The sequence below is a fragment of the Mesoplodon densirostris genome, chromosome 4, assembly GCF_025265405.1.
Source record: "Mesoplodon densirostris isolate mMesDen1 chromosome 4, mMesDen1 primary haplotype, whole genome shotgun sequence".
NCBI lineage: Eukaryota > Metazoa > Chordata > Mammalia > Artiodactyla > Ziphiidae > Mesoplodon > Mesoplodon densirostris.
Window position 1 is genome coordinate 124,372,810 of NC_082664.1, and position 22,355 is coordinate 124,395,164.

Here is a 22,355-nt window from a genome sequence, read left to right on the forward strand (position 1 = left end):
TATCCCTTTGATCATCACTATTGATTTCTGAAAGGGAGAAACTCATACCCACTTTTCTCTTTTGCTTTAATTTCTTGGGATATAAAATGATGCCTTGGGGACTACTAAGTTCAGAGACAAAATAACCCTTCCTTGAAAATTCTATCCCAACAAAGAACTCAATTCCCTGCAAATTTCTGGTGTTAAAATGACTGCAGTTTTGCCCTTACCCTGTTTGTGAAACTCATCAGTCATCTTTTGTCGTAGGTGATGTTGTTTCTCTAGTGCTTCAGTCAGCCTGGGAAGAGTCTGCTTGTCATTGATATCCAAAATTTCGCAGGATGGCAAAGGTGGAAAACTCTGCAAAACCACTTCTGAAACCAGCAGTTCTGTATTGAGTTATTAAAAATAAAAAGTTAGTTACACAGGAAAAAAGTTACTCAAACAAGTTTTAACACTGTGATAAGATCCCCAGTCAACATTGTACCTTGTTGGGCTGTCATAATACTTCCTTAAAAATGTGTTATAAAGAAGGAAAAATGAAAAAAAGGTATATAATAAAAGAAATGTCACATACTTTGATTCAGATTTTTTTTTGCACTTGGTTTTCGAGGGGAAAGGAAGTAAACAGTTTTCTTATGTGAAACAGATTTTTTTTAAAAAAAGAGAGAGACATGGGGGCTTCCCTGATGGCGCAGTGGTTGAGAGTCCACCTGCCGATGCAGGGGACACGGGTTCGTGCCCCGGTCCGGTCCGGGAAGATCCCACATGCCGCGGAGCGGCTAGGCCTGGGAGCCATGGCCGCTGAGCCTGCGCATCCGGAGCCTGTGCTCCACAACGGGAAAGGGCACAACAGTGAGAGCCCGCGTACCGCAAAAAAAAAAAAAAGAGAGAGAGAGAGACAGACAGACAGACTCATCAGTGGGCAAATGACATAACAGCAGCTCATACCATCTCCAACAGGACCTCCCCGGGCCTGGTTTCTGTATCGCCTTCCCGGCATTAAACCACATATTGCCTTGTCTGTTGGTCTTGCTACTTCAACTTCTTGGGTCACTTCTGCAAATCTCATGACTTGCTAAGATACGAAATAAATGGGGTTTGTTTTTTTAAACAAATAAGCATATCCAAGTCTTTCTAAAGAAATTAGTAAATGAAACGGTAATAGATTGGTCATTAGTTCACTTCTGTAACTAATGGTTCTGTATCAGTTTAAAAAATGTTCAAAATGTTATTCTTCACATCCAAATGGTTGTTTTCTCTGTAGAAGGTCAGACTTTATAAAGGCATTAAAATTACCAAGCTTTCTTCATAATCTTCGGCCTTTGGATTCACACACACGATCAGGCGTACTTTCCCTTCGCCATCAAAGTAGTTCTTGAACAGATGGGTTAACTTTGAATCTCGATATGGAACCATCTATAAATATATTCAAATCCAAATACATAAGGCAGAAAATGCACACAAACAAAACTATACAAATGTTCAAAGGCTGCTGCTTACCTTGTTAGTTCCATACATTTGGTTCTCTCTCAGGACCTCCATACACGTTCTTAGCGTCATTAGTGACTGATTAATGTTACCTGACAGAAAAATGTACACAGAAGACATTTGAAGACGACAATTGAGTAGCTAGAGTGTGGTCTGTTTGCCTGTGAAATCCCTACTTCATAGCACTATTAGATGGAAATTACAAATGACAGATTTTAGTGGCTCAACTTAAAGAGCTATCCTTATCTGGCAGTGTTGCAGGAGAGGGTGAGTACCGTCCTTCAGGGACTGTATCATAAAGACCCTCCAGTGAATGCAGCATTATGCTTCATGACCCATAAAGTTTCTTCCAAATCTTAAATACTGTGATGTGAAAGAGTATATTAGATACAGATGTTTAATATCCTCATAATAAAATATTTTCTCTAAAGCATGACCATTTCAGGCTCCAGTTGGCTCCATCCGGACACTGAAGTCTCCCCTGCACCAGGAGGAGCTCCTGTTTCTACCAGTCAAGTATCTTAAGAGCCAACTAAATCTGTTCCCTCAATATCTAAACAAGGGTTTCTTAGGCAGCATACTTGTTAGTCCTGGCCACTCATTTGAATTTCTCAGTCAAGGCAAGTCTGACAGATCTATCAAGCCAACAGTACAGGAGAGCTCACCTGCATAGACCCCAGAAGTACCTGAGAATTTTTTCATCCTGAAACCTTAAGGTCAGCTGACTCTACCATGCTTTCATTCTTAGCCGCCTCTCAAAACACAGAGCTTAGGCTTCCCTGGTGGTGCAGTGGTTAAGAATCCCCTTGCCAATGCAGGGGACACGGGTTCGAGCCCTGGTCCGGGAAGATCCCACATGCCGTGGAGCAACTAAGCCCACGCGCCACAACTGCTGAGCCTGCGCTCTAGAGCCCACGAGCCACAACTAGAGAAAAGCCGCGCGCAGCAATGAAGACCCAACGCATCCAAAAATAGATAAAAATTAAAAAAACAAAACCACAGAGCTCATTTGCACCTCCGTGATATTCCATGATGCATGCTTTATTTTTCTTGACCCCACCTCCCACTGCCCTTCCTCCTTTTCTTACATTATGTCTCCAAAATCGATATTCCTGTTAACAGACTTCCCTCATCCTCAGGCCTCTCACAGAATGATCCATTCACCTCTTTCCCTAATGCCAGGGGTTCCTAACCTGGGGTCCGTTTTGTCCATGGGTACACTTCAGGGAGTCTGCATACATGGATGGGAAATAACTTACATCCTTATTTCTATTGATCTCTGAAATTTAGCCATTTCTCCCATTATGAATGTAGGCCAAAAACCTACAGTGTGGTAGTACTACCACCTGTGATTTTTAATCAGTAGAAGTCAGATACTTCTATAACACTATGGTTTTTTGCTGATCTCAAGATACTTTGAAATTATGCAGTTATTAGACATGCTGTTGGGATTTTATTTAAGGCCTTAATAAAGCACATAAATTACTATATGACAGGTTTTAAGAATACTTTAAAAAACACATTTCAGTCTAATTGGTTTCCTTTTTAATCCTGTATTTTATGTTATACATTCTAAAATATCATTCTGAGTAGTGTCCACAAGCTCTACCCCATCCCATGGTGCAAAGCCCTGCAGCCTTACTTTTATTTCCCAGAAGGGTGGTGCTTCCCCTGCAGCCCTGTAGTCTTGTGAATAAAAGTTGCTTGTTTTCTAAAGCCTGACATTTTATAAGGATGGTGAGTAGAGGGAGGCCAGCAACATTTTCCCAGTTTCTTAATGCTGCCTCCAAATAAATGTTCCCCATACATGCCAGCTCCTGGGTCAACTTCAGGATCTAAGAGGAAGGTCACTCTGACCTGCCATTGGAGGGCCCCAGCCTCGTCAAGTCCAGTAGATCTTTCTCTCTTTACCACTGTAACCACGCCCTGAACCTTGTCACTCAGAACTGCAGCACCTCTAGAAACCTGAGGCTAAACTGTGCCCCAGGCACAATATCCTCTTCTTCTAGTTCTCACTCCCTAACCATGTCACACCTGTTCCCCATCCATATCAACACTGATCGTCCTTTCTGTTTTTCTCCCCAAAGCATCAGAACCCTCAGGTTTCTACTTTCCTCCCAATCCAGCTAAACCTCTTTTCCCATCAAGGTTAATCCTTCCTCTTGTGATCTGGATTCCAGATGCTCTGTCTTCTTATAAAGACATATATAAAGTGTGTGTGTGTGTGTGTGTGTATGTGGTTAGTCATCCCATACTCCCTCAAGTCACCTAGCTATCCCTCCACTCTCTCCTTCCCAGTCTCTCTAAATTAATCATCTCAAGGATTTGTTGTCCTCAAGGCCCTGCCCTCAGTTTGTTCCTCTTTGTTTTCCATGAATAATCTTATCTTCCCCATTGCTTAAATCATGCTTTTATTGGCAAAACCTAAACCTATAAACCTCAAGTCAAATCTCTCTTCCAAATCCATGTACCTGTCTGCATCCAATTACTAGGCACTTACACTTGAATAAACTGAATATGTCCAACACAAAACTCTTAACTGCCCATACCTGCACCTCAAGCTACTTCTCCTCAATCAAGATCTTCCTTGATTTACCCTCTTCTCTTCCTTCCTCTCCACATCCAGATGGGCCTACTTCCAAACTAGCTCTTAGTTTTGGCTGACCTTTGCCTCCAGGTGACACGATTGCTCATCTGCATTACTGCAAAAGGCTCCTGACTGCTTTTCATCTCTCTAGACTTGCCTCTGGTAAATTAATCTGCTACACTGGGGAAATGGTCTTTCTAAAACTAATCCTTCATTGACTAACAGCAGAAAGATACAAGTTTTGAAAGTTCAACCAACCTGGGTTTGAACCAGGCTCTAACCTTGGGAAAATTACTTAACCTCTTCCAATCAGAAAACTGGGTATGATACAATCCTGAAAAGTCACAATCAAGAAATCAAGCCCACGTACAGTAGATACTATGACACACACTAGTCCCTTAATAATTGGTAGTCACCATTATTCCTTCAAGAAAAAATTCAGACTTTCTAATATGATAGTCAAGGGTCTTAATGACCTTGCCTTGCCCTCCTGCCTCAGTGGTCACGGCTCACCAACCCACACCCTACACTCCAGCTACCCTGACACTGCCATGTTCTCTCAGGAACGATGCCTTTAATTCTATCCTTCAAGAGCTCTCGCCTCAATTTAAGTGTCAACTCCACGCATTCTTCCCCAAAGCGCCCCCTCTCACACACAGCCCCAGAATGGATGGAGCAGCCCTGCTCTGTACTCCCACAGCACCTCGTGCTCACCTCCTTCATACTCTACTGAGACACTCTAGTTACCTGCCTCTCTTGTACTAGATGGGCTCTCTAGGGCAGGGTGTCATCCTTTATATCTGTGTTCAACTCCTGTAACACAGTAGGTACTCCATAAATGTTATTAACATAAAACATAACATGAATGGCTGTACTAAATGACAGATTAAAAGAGAAAAACACACACACAGATTTCCTTTCAACTGGCTTTTGTATTCAAAGATTTTTCCTATCTCCAGAAGCCAATTTTTACCACTTTGAATGTTGGAGTAACTATTCAATCACTTAATTTAATGGACCCAGTACTGACACGCCAGCTGTAGATATAATAGACACTTTCAATATGAATATAACCTGTTTTATATTTATTTTACTCACTTTTCCTCATTCTTAAAGAAATCAATGTGTTGTAATCAATACCAAACCACCATAACTAAAGAAAAAGCACTGGTCACTTAGCCTCTAAATTTTTAGTCAAATTGAAGACAGTTATGCATAAAACACCTATCAATAAGTGACGATAAACTGGCACGGCAAGTCTTTGAAAGTTGTAGCAATAATTAAGTACTATGCTTTGCTCACCAGCTTCACGTAACCTGTTCCCTTCTGCTTTTGTCCGGTTAGTTCTTTCACTTCCAGCAAGATCTACCAAGGACAACTGGCTAATAGTGATTTGTTCTTTTTCCTGAAGGGAAGATTATAATGCCGGTAACATAAGTTATAATTGGTTTACAGTGTTCTTTAAATATATTCAAATCAAATTAAGTCTTATGAATACAATGTTTGCACAATACAAAATGTATAGTAGGGGTGAAGGATACATGTTTTGGGGGAAGAGTTTGCTAAAAGCATATGATAAATATCCTCATGACATTACTTGCCCATTGTCTGGTCTTCTACATTATACTGTAAGCTCCACAAGAATAGGAATTCTACCTTTTAACCACTTCATCTCCAGCAACTTGCACAGTGCCTAGCACTCAGCAGGAGCTCAATAAATGTCTGCTAAATCGTGAGTCTACAACAAGGCTAAATATTTGTATAGAGATATTTGATAATTTAACAGTCTAATAATTTCATAATACTCTAATAACTTATAAGAAATGAAAGTCAAGAGATACATAACTGATACTATAATATTAGATATGATTCAATGGAAAGCAAGTGTATAGAGACTTGACTTAAAAGGATTTTCTAGCTAACATTTATCAAGTGCTGACTGTAAGCCAGGCAATGGACTAAAAACTTTACATGCCTCACCTCCTTTAACCCTCACAGCATTACAAGGAGTTTATTACAATTAGGTGAGACAAGCTAGTAAATGCCTTGGAATCAGAATTCAAATCCTGGTGGTCTTTAGTACCATGCTGTACCATCTACTCCTGCCATCTGAAAACCTTCGTGATATACCACAATTTCACGATATGTTTTGAATGGAATTACATTTTAATAGCTTAAAGTTATTAAATGATTTATATATTCAGGCTCAAATGCTGTTACTAATTGATATAAGCCTTGTAGCATGACAGGCCCAGCAGTAAAGAGTGATCAGCAGATGGAGGGCCCTACTGGCCTATCAGCCAAGAGAAGAACAATTTAGAATTGGCCACTCCTGAACTGTACCTAGCCTGGAAAGTTAACTGCTAACATTTAAAAACCATTAACTGAATTTCTACATACAAAATGAGTCTTCAGAGATAAAATAAGATATGTTTTCATTGTTTTATCTCCTCTATTAGATATTTATAAAGATTTGCAAACCTTTTTAACAACAAAATTCCAGGTTCTAAGATTTAATAGCCAGTTTCCCAAAACTATACTATCTAATTAATGGAACATTTTTTTTTAAATGTCATCACCTACACATATAATTCTAGAGCAATATTCAGTGTAATGAAACCTCCATGGTTTACCTCTGATTCCCAAAATTAAGGATTCAAAACAAGAAAACACTCCACATGTTAAACCTTTACCTGTAAGACATTGTCTCCATCTGCATCCAAGGGAGCCTGAACTAATTTAATGTTGAACACACTATGGGAACGGCTGGACTCACGATTCAAATGTGTATTAGCAATTCGTCGCTTTTTCTGGCCTACAGTGACAGAGAAATCATTGATCAAATCTCTACCAAGTCATTTCAGTGTACATACTTTCTACCAAACCAAAAAGTATTGTCAAATTAGATTAGCAACTTTCAGGATTATATTTATCACTGTATATATCTGTAATTCTAGCTCTGCTTCTAACCTCTCCAGAAAACTTCAAAAGCCTCCTCAGTAGATTTCACTTCTACTTCTATACATCCAGCAACGTACATGTTATGGTTCTTATCTTCACGAAGCAACTTAGATTGTGGAAGTCTACGGAAAAGAAAAAACATTGGTTTCCTATATTACGAGATACTGATATTGCAACTTAAGACAAGGACTAAAATGTCAGGCAACATGACATCCATTCTTATAACGGGAATAAGCCTAAGCAAGACTCCAGAAGCATATTACACTTGGATAAGAATAAGGATATATAGTAAAAAGATTAGTTACATAACAGGATAACAGGAATCTATTTTGTTTTAAAAGCTTTGCTCTAGTTTGTTCTAACAAAGCACATGAAACAACACTTACTAAACAATTAGAGATCAAAGTAGTAGTATAGCACCATCACATGCACAGGTTAAGCATCAAAATCTAGCATTTTCTTAATTTTAAAAGATCAGCAGATAGAGCTGGTTCTGACTTCAGTGTCAACAAAAAACAAATTCAGAAGGAGTTTGGTATATACCAGGAGTGGCAATCCTTTCAAAGTGGCTGGTCAAGTTTTAGTCTAAGGTAGGATGAGGATGGGAAAGGTGCTGCCTGTTTGGCCTCACTCTTGTGAATGGTGGGGGTAGAAACATTTACCAGCCACCATTATTCAGCAAATGGCAGATTTCTCAGGGACCAAGGAGGGGCTTAGAAGTAGCAGCCGGCCCAGTACCAATGAAAAACCACCTACATGCAAACATGCCACAGATGCCAACCACTAGTATAACTGCACCCTTCTCCTTAAGAAAAGAGCACCATCACATACACAAAATCTGTGTTCCTCATGGGCGTGCTGCAACTATTCCACCTACCAAAGGAATAAGGTAGAAGTTACTGTTTCTATAGCAGCCATCTCGCAGCAACACGTTCAGTCCAGAGTATCTGACAGTCACAATGAGTCGTATCTTAAAAATCCTCTGCTTCTAATATTTCTTCATTGTATTAAAAACTAAACCTTAAACCAGCTCAAAAAAGCAGGTTAATCACCACCCTAACAAATAAAATCTGAATTCACTGCCAAATAAGCACCCTGTGAGTTCATTCAAGGAGTTACCAGAAAGGTTACAAGGCATAGTCACATTTGTCAGTCTTCATTTATATAACAAAACCAAGATAGGCTTCTTAGAAAACAATCTCATTTGGAACAAATCAAACAGAAACTTGGCACATGTGCAGACATGAAAGTGATTGGTAGCAGTGAATGACATCACAAAAGTTTAGGAAAATGGGTACATACAACTGATACTTTGAAACAAATGGTAAAGTAATTAGTCTATAAATTGTTTAATATAAATAAAAGTGGGTATACAGACAGCTGTTCTCAGTCTAATGGTTTTCCAAATCTAGCTGTTCCTCCAATAATATTCACTGAGTCATATACACAAAAGTTAAGTAATACAACACAGGTCTTCATATTATTTGTCTTGAGAGGCCCTGACAAAGACAGCATTGAAGATAAGCATTTAGCTTAAGAACAAAACCATCTAGGAACAAGGTACCAGAGTCAGCTCTGGCACAGATGTAGTTTGTGATGCCGGATTGTAATTGCTCTTCAGTCTCAGCAGGGCAAGACCCAAGGAAATCTAAGTAATAGTCTTTTAACTCTGGTGGAATGACAATACAGATGTCACTTCTTATTGGTCAGTGATGGAAGGTCTGTGACCATTAGCTGTGCAGACAACAGCTTTAGGCTCCATTCTGTGGGGATCACCAGAACACGGATTAGAGGCTACAAACTCCCAACATTAAGTGTCAGGTTCTTAAAGGTAGCCCCAGGGCACATCTACAGGGACACTTCTTTATACAATTAAGGTCCTTGTCAAAATACAGCCCAGGGCCCACATATATACAGTAGAATATTACTCAGCCATAAAAAGAAACAAAGTTGAGTTATTTGTAGTGGGGTGGATGGACCTAGAGTCTGTCATACAAAGTGAAGTAAGTCAGAAAGAGAAAAACAAATACCGTATGCTAACACATATATATGGAATCTAAAAAAAAAAGTTCTGAAGAACCTAGGGGCAGGACAGGAATAAAGACGCAGACGTAGAGAATGGACTTGAGGACATGGGGAGGGGGAAGTGTAAGATGAGATGAAGTAAGAGAGTTGCACTGACATATATACACTACCAAATGTAAAATAGCTAGTGGGAAGCAGCTGCATAGCACCGGGAGATCAGCTCGGTGCTTTGTGACCACCTAGAGGGGTGAAATAGGGAGGGTGGGAGGGAGATGCAAGAGGGAGGAGATATGGGGACATAGGTATACATATAACTGATTCACTACGTTATACAGCAGAAACTAACACAACAGTGTAAAACAATTATACTCCAATAAAGATGTTAAAAATATATGTATGTGTATATATATATATATATATATATATATATATAGCCCAGGGCCAAGAGTTTTTCAAAAGTAAAGTCTAAGGTGAATATTCTCCTTAGATGCCTTAACCCAATGGTTTTCCTAATACAGCTACAAATCTAGTTAATATACAGAACTATTTACCAAGCACCAACTGCATGACATGAGTTATATTTCATTTTGAAAACAAAAGTAAGCTTTATCCCCATTTATAGTTGAGGAAACTAAACCTCACTGATGTGAAGTGACTTCACCAAGGTTAAGCAGCTAAGGGACTCTCTCCACTACTTACTTAGGCTTTATGGGATCAAACGGCACCTCTTCCAATAGATCATATATGTAATTATTATATATTTCAATATAAGAGACAAATACACCGTAGACACTATCTTCATCAACCTCTCCTGCTTTGCAGAATTCTTGTACATTTATCATATCTGCAAACTCTGGATCTACTTGTCGTCTGAAAAAAGAAATAAAAAGCCCCAAAGTCTCATCTTACACACTGTAAGTAAATAAATGACCTCCATTACAAGTAGGAATGCACAGAGCAACTTTATTCATACTCATGGTTGGGCCAACAGTTCTCCCATATCTCCCCAGATACACAACACAGGCTTTTACACCCTCTCTCACCAAGAGTGGCACCTTCCCTAAACAGTGATTCAAGGACAGTGTGCTCAGAACAAAACAGAACATCTGAGCAAATAAACTTACTTAAGAACATCTCTCAACTTTGACCTCACTAAAGTCAACTGTCAAACCAACTTCTCCACTTCTGTTCACCGTTCCCTATGCCTGAGGAAACCACTGGACAGGGTTCCCATGAGGCCAGTGTTAGAAATGTAATTACTTACTTGCTAGAGGGGGTCTTTGGATTGGGCGTGGCTTCTCTTTTCTGCCGTTCTAATAAAGCATCAACTTCACACTGTATTTCCATACTATTCCTATCATTAGATTTAAAAACCTTAAAGTGGGGACAAAAATCAGACCATAATTTTTAGACTTTGACTTAAATAGTAAGAAATATATTTAAGAAATAAAAATCAATATTTAAACATATTTAAAGTTCCAAAAGGTATCCGATGCCTTAGTTCTCCCTTAATACTACTGTATCCACAGGTATTTTGGCACCTATGCCCTCTAGTGAGTCACAACATACAAAAATTTAAACTTACATATCGTTTAGCTTGAAACGACCCTATACTGTTAAAGAGCATGTCCAAACAGCGAGGAAGCAGTCCTCCTTCCCCTGGAGAACCAGTCATAGTGTGAGTTTTTCCACTTCCCGTCACACCATATGTAAAAAGGAGACCTACAATGTAACAAGTCACAGTTATATATTAAATGTCACACTTGGCTATATCTTAAAAGTCCTCCACGTATAATATTTTTTGTATTAGAAAACACTTAAAATAACTGCTCAACACTTCAATATATAAGGCAAATGCTAACAGCCATGAAAGGAGAAATCAACAGTAACACAATAGGGAGGCTTTAACGCCCACTTACATCAATAAACAGATCATCCAGACAGAAAATCAATAACGAAACACGGGCCATAAATGACACATTAAACCAGATGGACTTAATTGATATTTATAGAACATTCCATCCAAAAGCAGCAGAATGCACATTCTTCTCAGGTGCACATGGAACATTCTCCAGAACTGACCACATGCTGGATGACAAAACAAGCCTCAGTAAATTTAAGAAAACTGAAATCATATCAAGAATCTTTTCTGACCACAACACTAAGAGATTTGAAATCAATCACAAGAAAAAAAAACTGTCAAAAAAAACAAGTAAGTGGAAGCTAAACAAGATGTTACTAAACAACCAATGGATCACTGAAGAAATAAAAAAAAATACCTAGAGACAAATGACAAAAACATGACAATCAAAAACCTATGTGATGCAGAAAAAGCAGTTTTAGCAGGGAAGTTTATAGCAATAAAATCTTACCTCAGGAAACAAGAAAAATCTCAAACAACTTAACCTTACACCTAAAGCAACTAAAGAAAAAAGAATAAACAAAACCCAAAGTGAGTAGAAGGAAAGAAATCATAAAGATCAGAGCAGAAATAAATAGAGATGAAGGAAACAACAGAAAAGAGCAATGAAACTAAAAGCTGGTTCTTTGAAAAGGTAAACAAGACTGATAAACCTTTAGCCAGATTCATCAACAAAAAAAAGGGAGGGCTCAAATCAAGAAAATCAGAAGTGAAAACAGAGAAGTTACAACAGACACCACAGAAATACAAGGGATCATAAGAGACTACTACAAGCAAGTGTATGCCAATAAAATGGATAACCTAGAAGAAATGGACAAATTCTTAGAAAGGTACAAGCACCCAAGACTCAACCAGGAAGAAATAGAAAATATGAAAGGACCAATCATAAGTACTGAAACTGAAACTGTGATTAAAACCTCCCAGCAAACAAAAGTCCAGGACCAGATGGCTTCATAGGCAAATTCTATCACACATTTAGAGAAGAGTTAACAGCTATCCTTCTGAAACTATTCCAAAAAATTGCAGAGGAAGGAACACTCCCAAATTCATTCTAAAAGGCCACTATCACCCTGATACCAAATCTGGACATGGGTAACACAAAAAAAATTACAGGCCAGTTATCTTTGATAAATATAGACACAAAAATTCTCAACAAAATACCAGCAAACCGAATCCAACAACACATAAAAAAGGTCACACACCATGACCACGTTGGATTAATCCCAGGGTCCCAAGGATGATCCAACATACATAAATCAATAAATGAGATACACCACATCAACAGAAGGAAAAAACCTCATGATCATCAATAGATGCAGAAAAAGCGTTTGACAAAATTCAACATTCACTCGTGATAAAAACCCTTATGAAACTGGGTAGAGGGAACATATCTCAACATAATAAAAGCTATTTATGACAAACCCACAGCCAATATAATATTCAATGGTGAAAAGCTGAAAGACTTCCCGCTAAAATATGGAACAAGACAAGGATGCCCACTCTCACCACTTCTCTTCAACATAGTATTGGAAGTCCTAGCCACAGCAATCAGACAAGAAAAAGAAAAGGTATTTAAATGTGTAGGAAAGAGGTAAAATTGTCATTATACGCAAATGACATGATAATATATGTAGAAAACCCTGAAGACTCCACACTAAAACCACTAGAACTGATAAATGAATCCAACAAGGTAGCAGGATACAAGATTAACATACAGAAATAGGTTGCACTTTTTACACTAACAATGAAATATCATAAAGGGAATGTAAATAAATAATATTTGTTTTTATTGTTTATTAATAAATAAATAAAATAGTCCCTTTTAAACTCCCACAAAAAAATAAAATACTTAGAAATAAGCCTCACCAAGGAGGTGAAAGACTTAGTGCTGAGAACTACAAAACATTATTAAAGGAAATTAAAGATGATTCAAAGAAACGGAAAGATATCCCATGCTCTTGGATTGGAAGAATTAATATTGCTAAAATGGCCATACTACCCAAAGCAATCTACAGATTTGTGATCCCTATTAAATTACCAATGGTATTTTTCACAGAAATAGAACAAATAATACCAAAATTTACATGGAACCATAAAAGACCCAGAATTGCCAAAGCAACCCTGAGGAAAAAGAAAAAAACAGGAGGCCTAACACTCCCAGACTTCACTACAAGACTACAGGGATCAAAACAGCATGGTATTGGCACAAAAACAGATATACAGATCAATGGAACAGAAGAGAGAGCCCAGAAATAAACCCACACACCTGTGGATTAAAGACCTACTTATAAGACCAGACACCAGGAGTTCCCTGGTGGCCTAGTGGTTAGGATTTGGCACTTTCACTGCAGAGGCCTAGGTTCGATCCCTGGATAGCACCATCCTTCATGCCGCGTGGCATGGCCAATATGAAAAAAATAAAAAAGAAAGTAAAAGACAAGACACCATAAAACTCCTAGTAGAGAAAATAGGCAAAACATTCTCTGACATAAATCATACCCATGTGTTTTTAGGTCAGTCTCCCAAGGCAATAGAAATAAAAGCAAAAATAAACAAATGGGACCTAACCAAACTTATAAGCTTTTGCATAGCAAAGGAAACCACAAACAAAATGAAAAGACAACTTACGGACTGGGAGAAAATATTTGCAAATGATGTGACTAACAAGGGCTTAATTTCCCAAATATGCAAACAGCTCATACAACACAATAACAAAAAAACAAACAACCCAATAAAAAATGGGCAGAAGACCTAAATAGACATTTCTCCAAAGAAGACATACAGATGGCCAATAGGCACATGAAAAGATACTCAATGTCGCTAATTATTGGAGAAATGCAAATCAAAACCACAATGAGGTACCACCTCACACCAGTCAGAACGGCCATCAATAAAAAGTCTACAAGTAGCAAATGCTGGAGAGGGTGTGGAGAAACCCTCCTACCCCGTTGGTGGGAATGTAAATTGGTAGAGCCACTATGGAGAAGAGTATGGAGGTTCCTTAAAAAACTAAAAATACAGCTACCATAAGATGCAGCAATCCCATTCCTGGGCATATAGCTGGAGAAAACCATGGTTTGAAGGGATACATGCACCCCAGTGTTCATTGCAGTGCTGTTTACAATAGCCAAAACATGGAAACAACATAAATGTCCACTGACAGATGAATGGATAAGGAAGACGTGATACATATATACAATGTAATATTACTCAGCCATAAAAAAGAATGAAATACTGCCATTTGCAGCAACATGGATGGACCTAGAGATTATCACACTCTAGGTATAATAGTAAGCAAAGTAAGTTAGAAAGGCAAATACCATGATAAAACTTATTACGTGGAATCTTAAATATGACACAAATCAACATATCTATGAAACAAAAACAGACTCACAAATATAGAGAACAGACTTGTGGTTGCCAAGGGAAGGGGGGGTAGGAGAGGGAAGGAGTGGGAGTTTGGGATTAGCAGAGGCAACCTATTATATATAGGATGGATAACAACAAGGTCCTATTGTATAGCACAAGGAACTATATTCAATATCCTGTGACAAACCATAATTGAAAATATGAAAAAGAATATATATATATGTATAACTGAATCACTTTGCCATACAGAAGAAATTAACACAACATTGTAAATCAACTACACTTCAATAAAATTTTAAAAAACACTCCCAACAAACAAAAGTCCAGGACCAGATGGTTTCACAGGCAAATTCTGTCAACATTTAGAGAAGAATTAACACCTATTCTTCTGAAACTCTTCTAAAAAATTGCATAGGAAGGAATACTCCCAAACTCACTCTACAAGGCCACCATCATCCTGATACTAAAACCAGACAAGAATATCACAAAAAAAGAAAATTACAGGCCAATATCACTGGTGAATACAGATGCAAAAATCCTCAACTAAATACTAGTAAACTGAATCCAACAATACATTAAAAGGATCATACACCATAATCAAGTGGGATTTATCCCAGGGATTCAAGGATTCTTCAGTATCCACAAATCAATCAGTATGATACACCACATTAACAAACTGAAGAATAAAAATCCTTTGATCATCTCAATAGATGCAGAAAATGCTTTTGACAAAATCAACACCCGTTTATGATAAAAACTCTCCAGAAAGTGGGCATAGAGGGAACACACCTTAACATAATAAAGGTCATGTATGACAAACCTACAGCTAACATCATACTCAATGGTAAAAAGCCTAAAGCATTCCCTCTAAGATCAGGAACAAGACAAGGATATTCACTGTCACCACTTTTGTTCAACATAGTTTTGAAGTTCTAGCCATGGCAATCAGAGAAGAAAAAGAAATAAAAGGAATCCAAATTGGAAAAGAAGAAAACTGTCACTGTTTGCAGATGACATGATATTATACATAGAAAATCATAAAGATGCTACCAGAAAACTACTAGAGCTGTTCAATGAATGTAGTAAAGTTGAAAGATACAAAATTAATACACAGAAGTCTCTTGCATTTCTATAACTAATAACAAAAGATTAGAAAGAGAAATTAAGAAAAGAATCCCATTTACCATCACATCAAAAAGAATAAAATACCTAGGAATAAACCTACCTAAGGAGGCAAAAGACCTGTACACAGAAAAGTATAAGATGTTGATGAAAGAAATTGAAGATAACATAAACTGATGGAAAAATATACCATGTTCTTGGATTGGAAGAATCAATGTTGTCAAAATGGCTATACTACAAGGCAATCTACAGATTCAACGCAATCCCTATCAAATAACCAATGGCATTTTCCACATAACAGGAACAAAAATATTTTTACATTTGTGTGGAAACGCAAAAGACCCCAAATAGCCAAAGCAATCCTGAGAAAGAAAAACGGAGCTGGAGGAATCAGGCTCCCTGACTTCAGACTATACTACAAAACTACAGAAATCAAGACAGTATGGGGCTTCCCTGGTGGCACAGTGGTTGAGAATCCGCCTACCAATGCAGGGGACACGGGTTCGTGCCCCGGTCTGGGAAGATCCCACATGCCGTGGAGCGGCCAGGCCCGTGAGCCATGGCTGCTGAGCCTGCGTGTCCGGAACCTGTGCTCCACTACGGGAGAGGCCACAACAGTGAGAGGCCCACGTACTACAAAAAAAAACAAAAAAAAAACCACACAAAAAAACAGTATGGTACTGGCACAAAAACAGAAATATAGATCGATGGAAAAGGATAGAAAGCCCAGAAATAAACCCACGCACCTATGGTCAATTAATTTAGGACAAAGGAGACAAGAATATATAATGGAGAAATGACAGTCTCTTCAATAAGTGGTGCTGGGAAAACTGGACAAGCTACATGTAAAAGAATGAAATTAGAACAGTCTCTAATACCATACACAAAAATAAACTCAAAATGGATTATTAGAGACCTAAATGTAAGACCTGATACTATAAAACTCTTAGCACACTCTTTGACATAAATCACAGCAAGATCTTTTTGGATCCACCTCCTAGAGTAATAAAAACCAAAACAAAAGTAAATAAATGGGACCTAATTATACTGTAAAGCTTTTGCACAGAAAAGGAAACCATAATCAAAATGAAAAGACAACCCACAGAATGGCAGAAAATATTTGCAAATGATGCGACCGACAAGGGATTAATTTCCAACATATACAAACAGCTCATGCAACATCACAAAAAACAAAAGAAAAAAGACCCAATCAAAAAATGGGCAGAAGACCTAAACAGACATTTCTCCAAAGAAGGCATACAGATGGCCAAGAGACACATGAAAAGATGGTCAACATTGCTTAGTATTAGAGAAATACAAATCAAAACTACAATGAGATATCGCCTCACACAAGTCAGAATGGCCATCATCAAAAAGTCTACAAATAACAAATGCTGGAGAGTGTGTGGAGAAATGGGAACCCTCCTACCCTGGTGGTGGGAATGTAAATTGGTATAGCCACTATGGAGAACAGTATGGAGGTTCCTTAAAAAACTTAAAATAGAGCTACCATAGGATGTAGCAATCCCAGGCCTGGGCATATATCCAGAGAATACCATGGTTCAAAAGGATGCATGCACCCCAATGTTCATTGCAGTGCTGTTTATAATAGCCAAGACATGGAAACAACCTAAATGTCCATCGACAGGTGAATGGATAAAGAAGATGTGGTACATATATAAAATGGAATATTACTCAGCCATTAAAAAGAATGAAATAATGCCATTTGCAGTAACATGGATGGACCTGGAGATTATCATGCTAAGTGAAATAAGTCAGAAAAAGACAAGTATCTTATGATATTGCTTATATGCAGAATCTAAAAAATAAAAAAAATGATACAAATGAACCTATTTACAAAACAGACTCACAGACTAAAACAAACTTATGGTTACCAAAGGGGAGAGATAAATTGGGATTTTGGGATTGATATATACACACTACTATATTTAAAATAGATAATCAACAAGGACCTACTGTATAGCAGAGGGAAATCTACTCAATATTCTGTAATAACTTATATGGGACAAGAATCTGAAAAAGAATGGATATATGTATAACTGAGTCACTTAGCTGTACATCTGAAACTAACAACACTGTAAATCAACTATACTCCAATGCAAAATAAAAATTAAATTTGAAAAAATAAGCAAATTAAAAAAATTAAAATAACTGCTCAAAAAAGCAGGTTTAACACTTCTCTGGCAAATTAAATGGGTTCAAGGCTGAACATAAACCAAATATCTAAGTATCAAAAAAGTTTTATCAGAGGGGGAGAAAAAGAAAAGTTCAACAAAACTCCAAGAATCATACCATTTTTGCCATGAATGAGGTCATCTACCAAGGGATTAGCCACAACATCAAAGAGCTCCTTTTGGGTGGTATGAGTGCCAAATACTTGTTTAAATGAATACAGAGTCTGTGAAGAAGAAAAAAAATAAAAAGCACATAAATGGAATTCCACTATAGCTAGGCTAGAAATATATCTGTTTAAACATATTCAGATGTTTACTTCTGAACAATTAGATCTAGACATGAAAAAAAAATACCAATAGTCTTTAAACTTGGAATCTTTAAAAAATTCATGACATACTTAAATTATACCAATTATAAACTGGTAAACATTTACAGTTATAACTACTAAAGAGACTGTAGAAAAGTCTTGTCTACTAATGCTCCATAGACTAAGGCTGATTTTGTTTTAATTAAGTGACAAAGGAGTTCAAAAGGTATTACAACGATTCAGTCATAGACTTGTGAAAATCCTCAAGCATTACTTCATATACTATTTTACTGCTATCTATTTTTCTTTATAAAGGTGTCATTGGGCTTCCCTGGTGGCGCAGTGATTGAGAGTCCGCCTGCCGATGCAGGGGACACGGGTTCGTGCCCCGGTCCGGGAAGATCCCACATGCCACGGAGCAGCTGGGCCCATGCATGAGCCATGGCTGCTGAGCTTTTGTGTCCGGAGCCTGTGCTCCACAACAGGAGAGGCCACAACAGTGAGAGGCCCACGTACGACAAAAAAAAAAAAAAGGTGTCATTTAAAATGGCATAGCAGTATAAAACCAAGAGTTTTGATGTACTGCTTTTTTAAAACTAGAAAATAACTGTCAATATAATCTCATCTGAGTTTTTTGTTTGTTTGTTTGTTTTTGGCTGTGCCACAAGGCATGCAGGATACTAGTTCCCTGGCCAGGGATATAACCCTGGTGCACTGGAGTGGAAGCATGGAGTCTCAACCACTGGACCACCAGAGAAGTCCCTCATCTGAGTTCTTCTATGAAATAAATTTTAAATAAACTGTGACCTTTAAAAAAGCAATAATACTTCAATTATCAAATCTTTCAAAATATGACTATTATTATAAAGCATATCTATATTATCAGAAATATTACCAAACTCCTACTTGGAAAATAAGACTGGGGACTAGGGTATATATTTCAAGGTAAATTAAAATACCCTAATCGTCCAGGGACTGGAGTTCTATTCTTTCAATTTTTGTTATTTTCTAGCTTTATTAGTTTGTAAACATTGCAATTGTTCCTGTAGGCTTCCTGAATTTCTTGCAATTTTTGCTCCATGAATGTCAATGCTATTATTTGGTGCATGAGTATTCACTAGAATTTATTATGGGTTATAGCCTTTGTCACGTGGCCCCCTTTCCCTGTTTTATAACGTTTTATCTTAAATTCAACCTGCTCACATATCAATATCGTGACCCTTATGTTTTTAAAATTAGCAGTTTTGTCCCCCAAAAGGAGATATGTATAGATTAGGACTCAAATACATCATCATCATCATAACAACAACAACTTGCACTTAACACTAACCATGTCCCAAGCACTGCCTTAGCATATTAGTGAATCATCATTTTTACAACCTCTGATGTAGTAGGTACTATCAATTATTATGACTCATTTTATAACTTGTTAAAGATCACACACCTACTTCAGCTAAGCTAACTCTCACCTTTGTAGAAGTTTTTATTCCAATCCTGTAAAACAGCTTTAGAGTTCACAGAAAGAACAAAGAATCTTAGAACTGAAAAGATACATACAGGTTAGCACTGACAGGTCAATAAGATGACCTCCAAGTCCTCATGAACAATCCCCACCCTCTTCCAGGTGAAGAAAACTGAGGCAAGAAGGAACTTGCCCAAGCTCATGAAGCTAATTAGTGTCAAAGCCATTTCCATTCCAACACTTCTTCCATTATCCAGTGTTGCTTTCTGTTAAAAAGCACTGAGAACTTTTAATCCCCACCAAACCTTTAGTACTATTTACACATACATGAAATTAACTCTAATAAAGAAGTAAAATTCATTAAGTCAGTTCTCAACTATTTTACATTCTCAAAGGCCTACTCCTCCATGAAGCCTTTCCAGACCATTCCTTCATGCTTAATCCGTATCTACTGAGTGTTTGGCAAACAGGACAGATAAGGTACATATCCCCTAGAAGTGTATATTACACCAGGGGAGAGACAATAAACAAGTAAATAAATCTATAGGTTGGGTTAAGTGCTGTCAAGGAAGTATAGAGAGTACAGACCAGGAGAGTAGTGGGAGGGGTGCTACTGCTGATGGGGGTAATCTGGACACACTCTCGGAGGAAGTGATTTAAGCTAAAACCTAAGGATGAGGACCCATCCTGCTAAGAGCTAAGGGCAAAGCCCTGAGGCAAGATTCTGGCTTATCCAAGCAATTTAAGATTGTATGAGTACTAAGAGGTGATGTGGAGAGAGAGATAGCAGGAAGATTAAGCAGGATTGTGCCCATCTAAAAACTTTATTCCTTAGAAGGGTTTTTTTTTTTATTTGCAGTACGCGGGCCTCTCACTCCTGTGGCCTCTCCCGTTGCGGAGCACAGGCTCCGGATGCGCAGGCTCAATGGCCATGGCTCACGGGCCCAGCCGCTCCGCGGCATGTGGGATCCTCCCGGACCGGGGCACGAACCCGTGTCCCCTGCATCGGCAGGCGGACTCTCAACCACTGCGCCACCAGGGAAGCCCCCTTAGGTTTTAAACAGGAAAATGGTGATGGGAAGCGGGGGGGATAAGTTAGGAGTCTGGGATTAGCAGATACAAACTGCTATACATAAAATAGATAAATAGGGCTTCCCTGGTGGCGCAGTGGTTGAGAGTCCGCCTGCCGATGCAGGGGACACGGGTTCGTGCCCTGGTCTGGGAAGATCTCACATGCCGCGGAGCGGCTGGGCCCATGAGCCATGGCCGTTGAGCCTGCGCGTCCGGAGCCTGTGCTCCGCAACGGGAGAGGCCACAGCAGTGAGAGGCCCGCGTACCACAAAGAACAGCAAAAAAAAAAAAGATGAACATCATCCTACTGTATAACACAGGCAAGTGTATTCAATATCTTGTACTAAACCGTAATGGAAAAGAATATGAAAAAGAATATTACATATATGTATAACTGAATCACTTTGCTGTATACCAGAAGCTAATACAGCTAAATTAATGGTACTTCAGTTAAAAAAAAAAGAAAAAGGAAAATGTGAGGTCTGATTTCTGCTTTAAAAGATGACTGGCTGCTCTGTGGCAATGGATTAGAGAAGATTCAGAGTGGAAGCAGGTGGTCCAGCTGGCTTCAGCATAATCTTGTTAATGTTACTCAAAGTGTGGTCAGCAGGCAGGCCAATGCCCCTCTGAGAGCTGTCTGTCTCCAGTCCAGGGGTAGGTAATTACAGAGATGGAGGGTAAATGCTTAGAACCTCTGTAGCCATTTCACACGGCTGCAACATCCCAGCATGTGATCAGTGGGGCTTATCTCTGAACAGATTATAAACCAGTCCTCTGCTGTCTAACTTTGCCTAACAGTTGTCTAACAGTTTCTTGTGGCAAAGCTGCACAAAAGTATCAGTCACCATGCACTGAAAATAAAAAAGCTGCTTCTTCACCACAGTTTGAGAAGCACTTGTCTCCGTAATTAATAACAGGCCTCAGACGAGGGTAGTGGCAGTGGAGATAGAACTGAAAGGACAGTTTCAAGATACACACTGGAGCAGAACTGATAGGATCTACTAATGAATGGGATATGAGGGGGGACAAGAGAAAGGTAAGGACAGGGTGTCTGGTTTGAGCAAATAGATGGTGGTGGTGCTATTTACTGACAAGAAAAAACAAGGGAGGAAGTGATCTAGAGGGGAAAAAACTCAAGAGTTCTTTTGGACATGCCTGTGTGACATCCAAGCAGTGGACGTTCAAGTTGAGAGTTAGAGAAAAGATTTAGTCTGGAGATAAAAATTCCAAAATTATTACCATATCATCAACATGTAAAGCCATGGAAAAGTATAGATAGGGAAGAGAGCCCTGGGTATAGCCCAACCTGGTATTTAGAGGTTGGAAAAGGAGGAGAAGCCTGCAGACGGTGGCCAGTGAAAGACAGAACATGGAGAATTGGAGCAGAAGACAGGATAGTGCTGCTGAGAAATAGATCATAATGAAGACAAAGAGGTGTCCATCACATCTAGCAGCAAAGAGGCCACTGGCGGGCTTTTGACTAGCAATCTCCCTCGAGTAGTGTACACAAAAGAGTGAAGGCAGCTTGAAAGAGATGACACCCTGAATTAATCCTTTTTTCTGCATTCCCAGAGTCTATTTCTTTAAACACACCTCTGTCTTACCAATGAGGGTCACTTGCTTAGCATCTGTGCTCCCAACTAAATTGTAAGCTCCATAAAGGCAAGGACCATGTCTTACTCAGTTTTTAAAGTCTCCTTCTATGCTCCAGCTTAGCACATGTTTGTCAAACTGAATTGAACTCTCTTTAACATTTTACTAAAAATAAAAACACTTCATAAGAGATCAATACAAGTATACAATGCCTATTAAATGTTATTTCAATCCCACACATGAAACTATATATATACATGTAACTGCCTAG

At 38.6% G+C, this 22,355-nt stretch overlaps 1 protein-coding gene and 1 long non-coding RNA gene across 5 annotated transcripts in view; one reads left to right on the forward strand and one right to left on the reverse strand.

Annotated features, from left to right (window-relative positions):
* Window positions 1-553, forward strand: part of LOC132488657 (uncharacterized) — a 30,879-nt gene extending 30,326 nt beyond the window's left edge. Inside the window, exon 3 of the long non-coding RNA XR_009531795.1 lies at window positions 247-553. This is a non-coding gene — a long non-coding RNA (uncharacterized LOC132488657). The remainder of the gene's footprint in view (window positions 1-246) is intronic.
* The window catches only part of KIF23 (kinesin family member 23), a 34,972-nt gene that overhangs the window by 8,883 nt on the left and 3,734 nt on the right, over window positions 1-22,355 (reverse strand). For 2 of the 4 annotated variants that reach the window (XM_060097095.1, XM_060097092.1), the window contains exons 4-15: window positions 17,769-17,874; window positions 10,629-10,765; window positions 10,308-10,417; window positions 9,743-9,913; window positions 7,850-7,891; window positions 7,028-7,140; window positions 6,751-6,872; window positions 5,360-5,462; window positions 1,483-1,562; window positions 1,279-1,398; window positions 931-1,057; window positions 210-368 (exon numbers count right to left, since the gene is read on the reverse strand). In XM_060097095.1, the coding sequence (XP_059953078.1) occupies window positions 210-368; window positions 931-1,057; window positions 1,279-1,398; window positions 1,483-1,562; window positions 5,360-5,462; window positions 6,751-6,872; window positions 7,028-7,140; window positions 7,850-7,891; window positions 9,743-9,913; window positions 10,308-10,417; window positions 10,629-10,765; window positions 17,769-17,874 (1,390 nt within the window). The remainder of the gene's footprint in view (window positions 1-209; window positions 369-930; window positions 1,058-1,278; window positions 1,399-1,482; window positions 1,563-5,359; window positions 5,463-6,750; window positions 6,873-7,027; window positions 7,141-7,849; window positions 7,892-9,742; window positions 9,914-10,307; window positions 10,418-10,628; window positions 10,766-17,768; window positions 17,875-22,355) is intronic. The other 2 variants (XM_060097093.1, XM_060097094.1) reach the window with 2 other exon arrangements.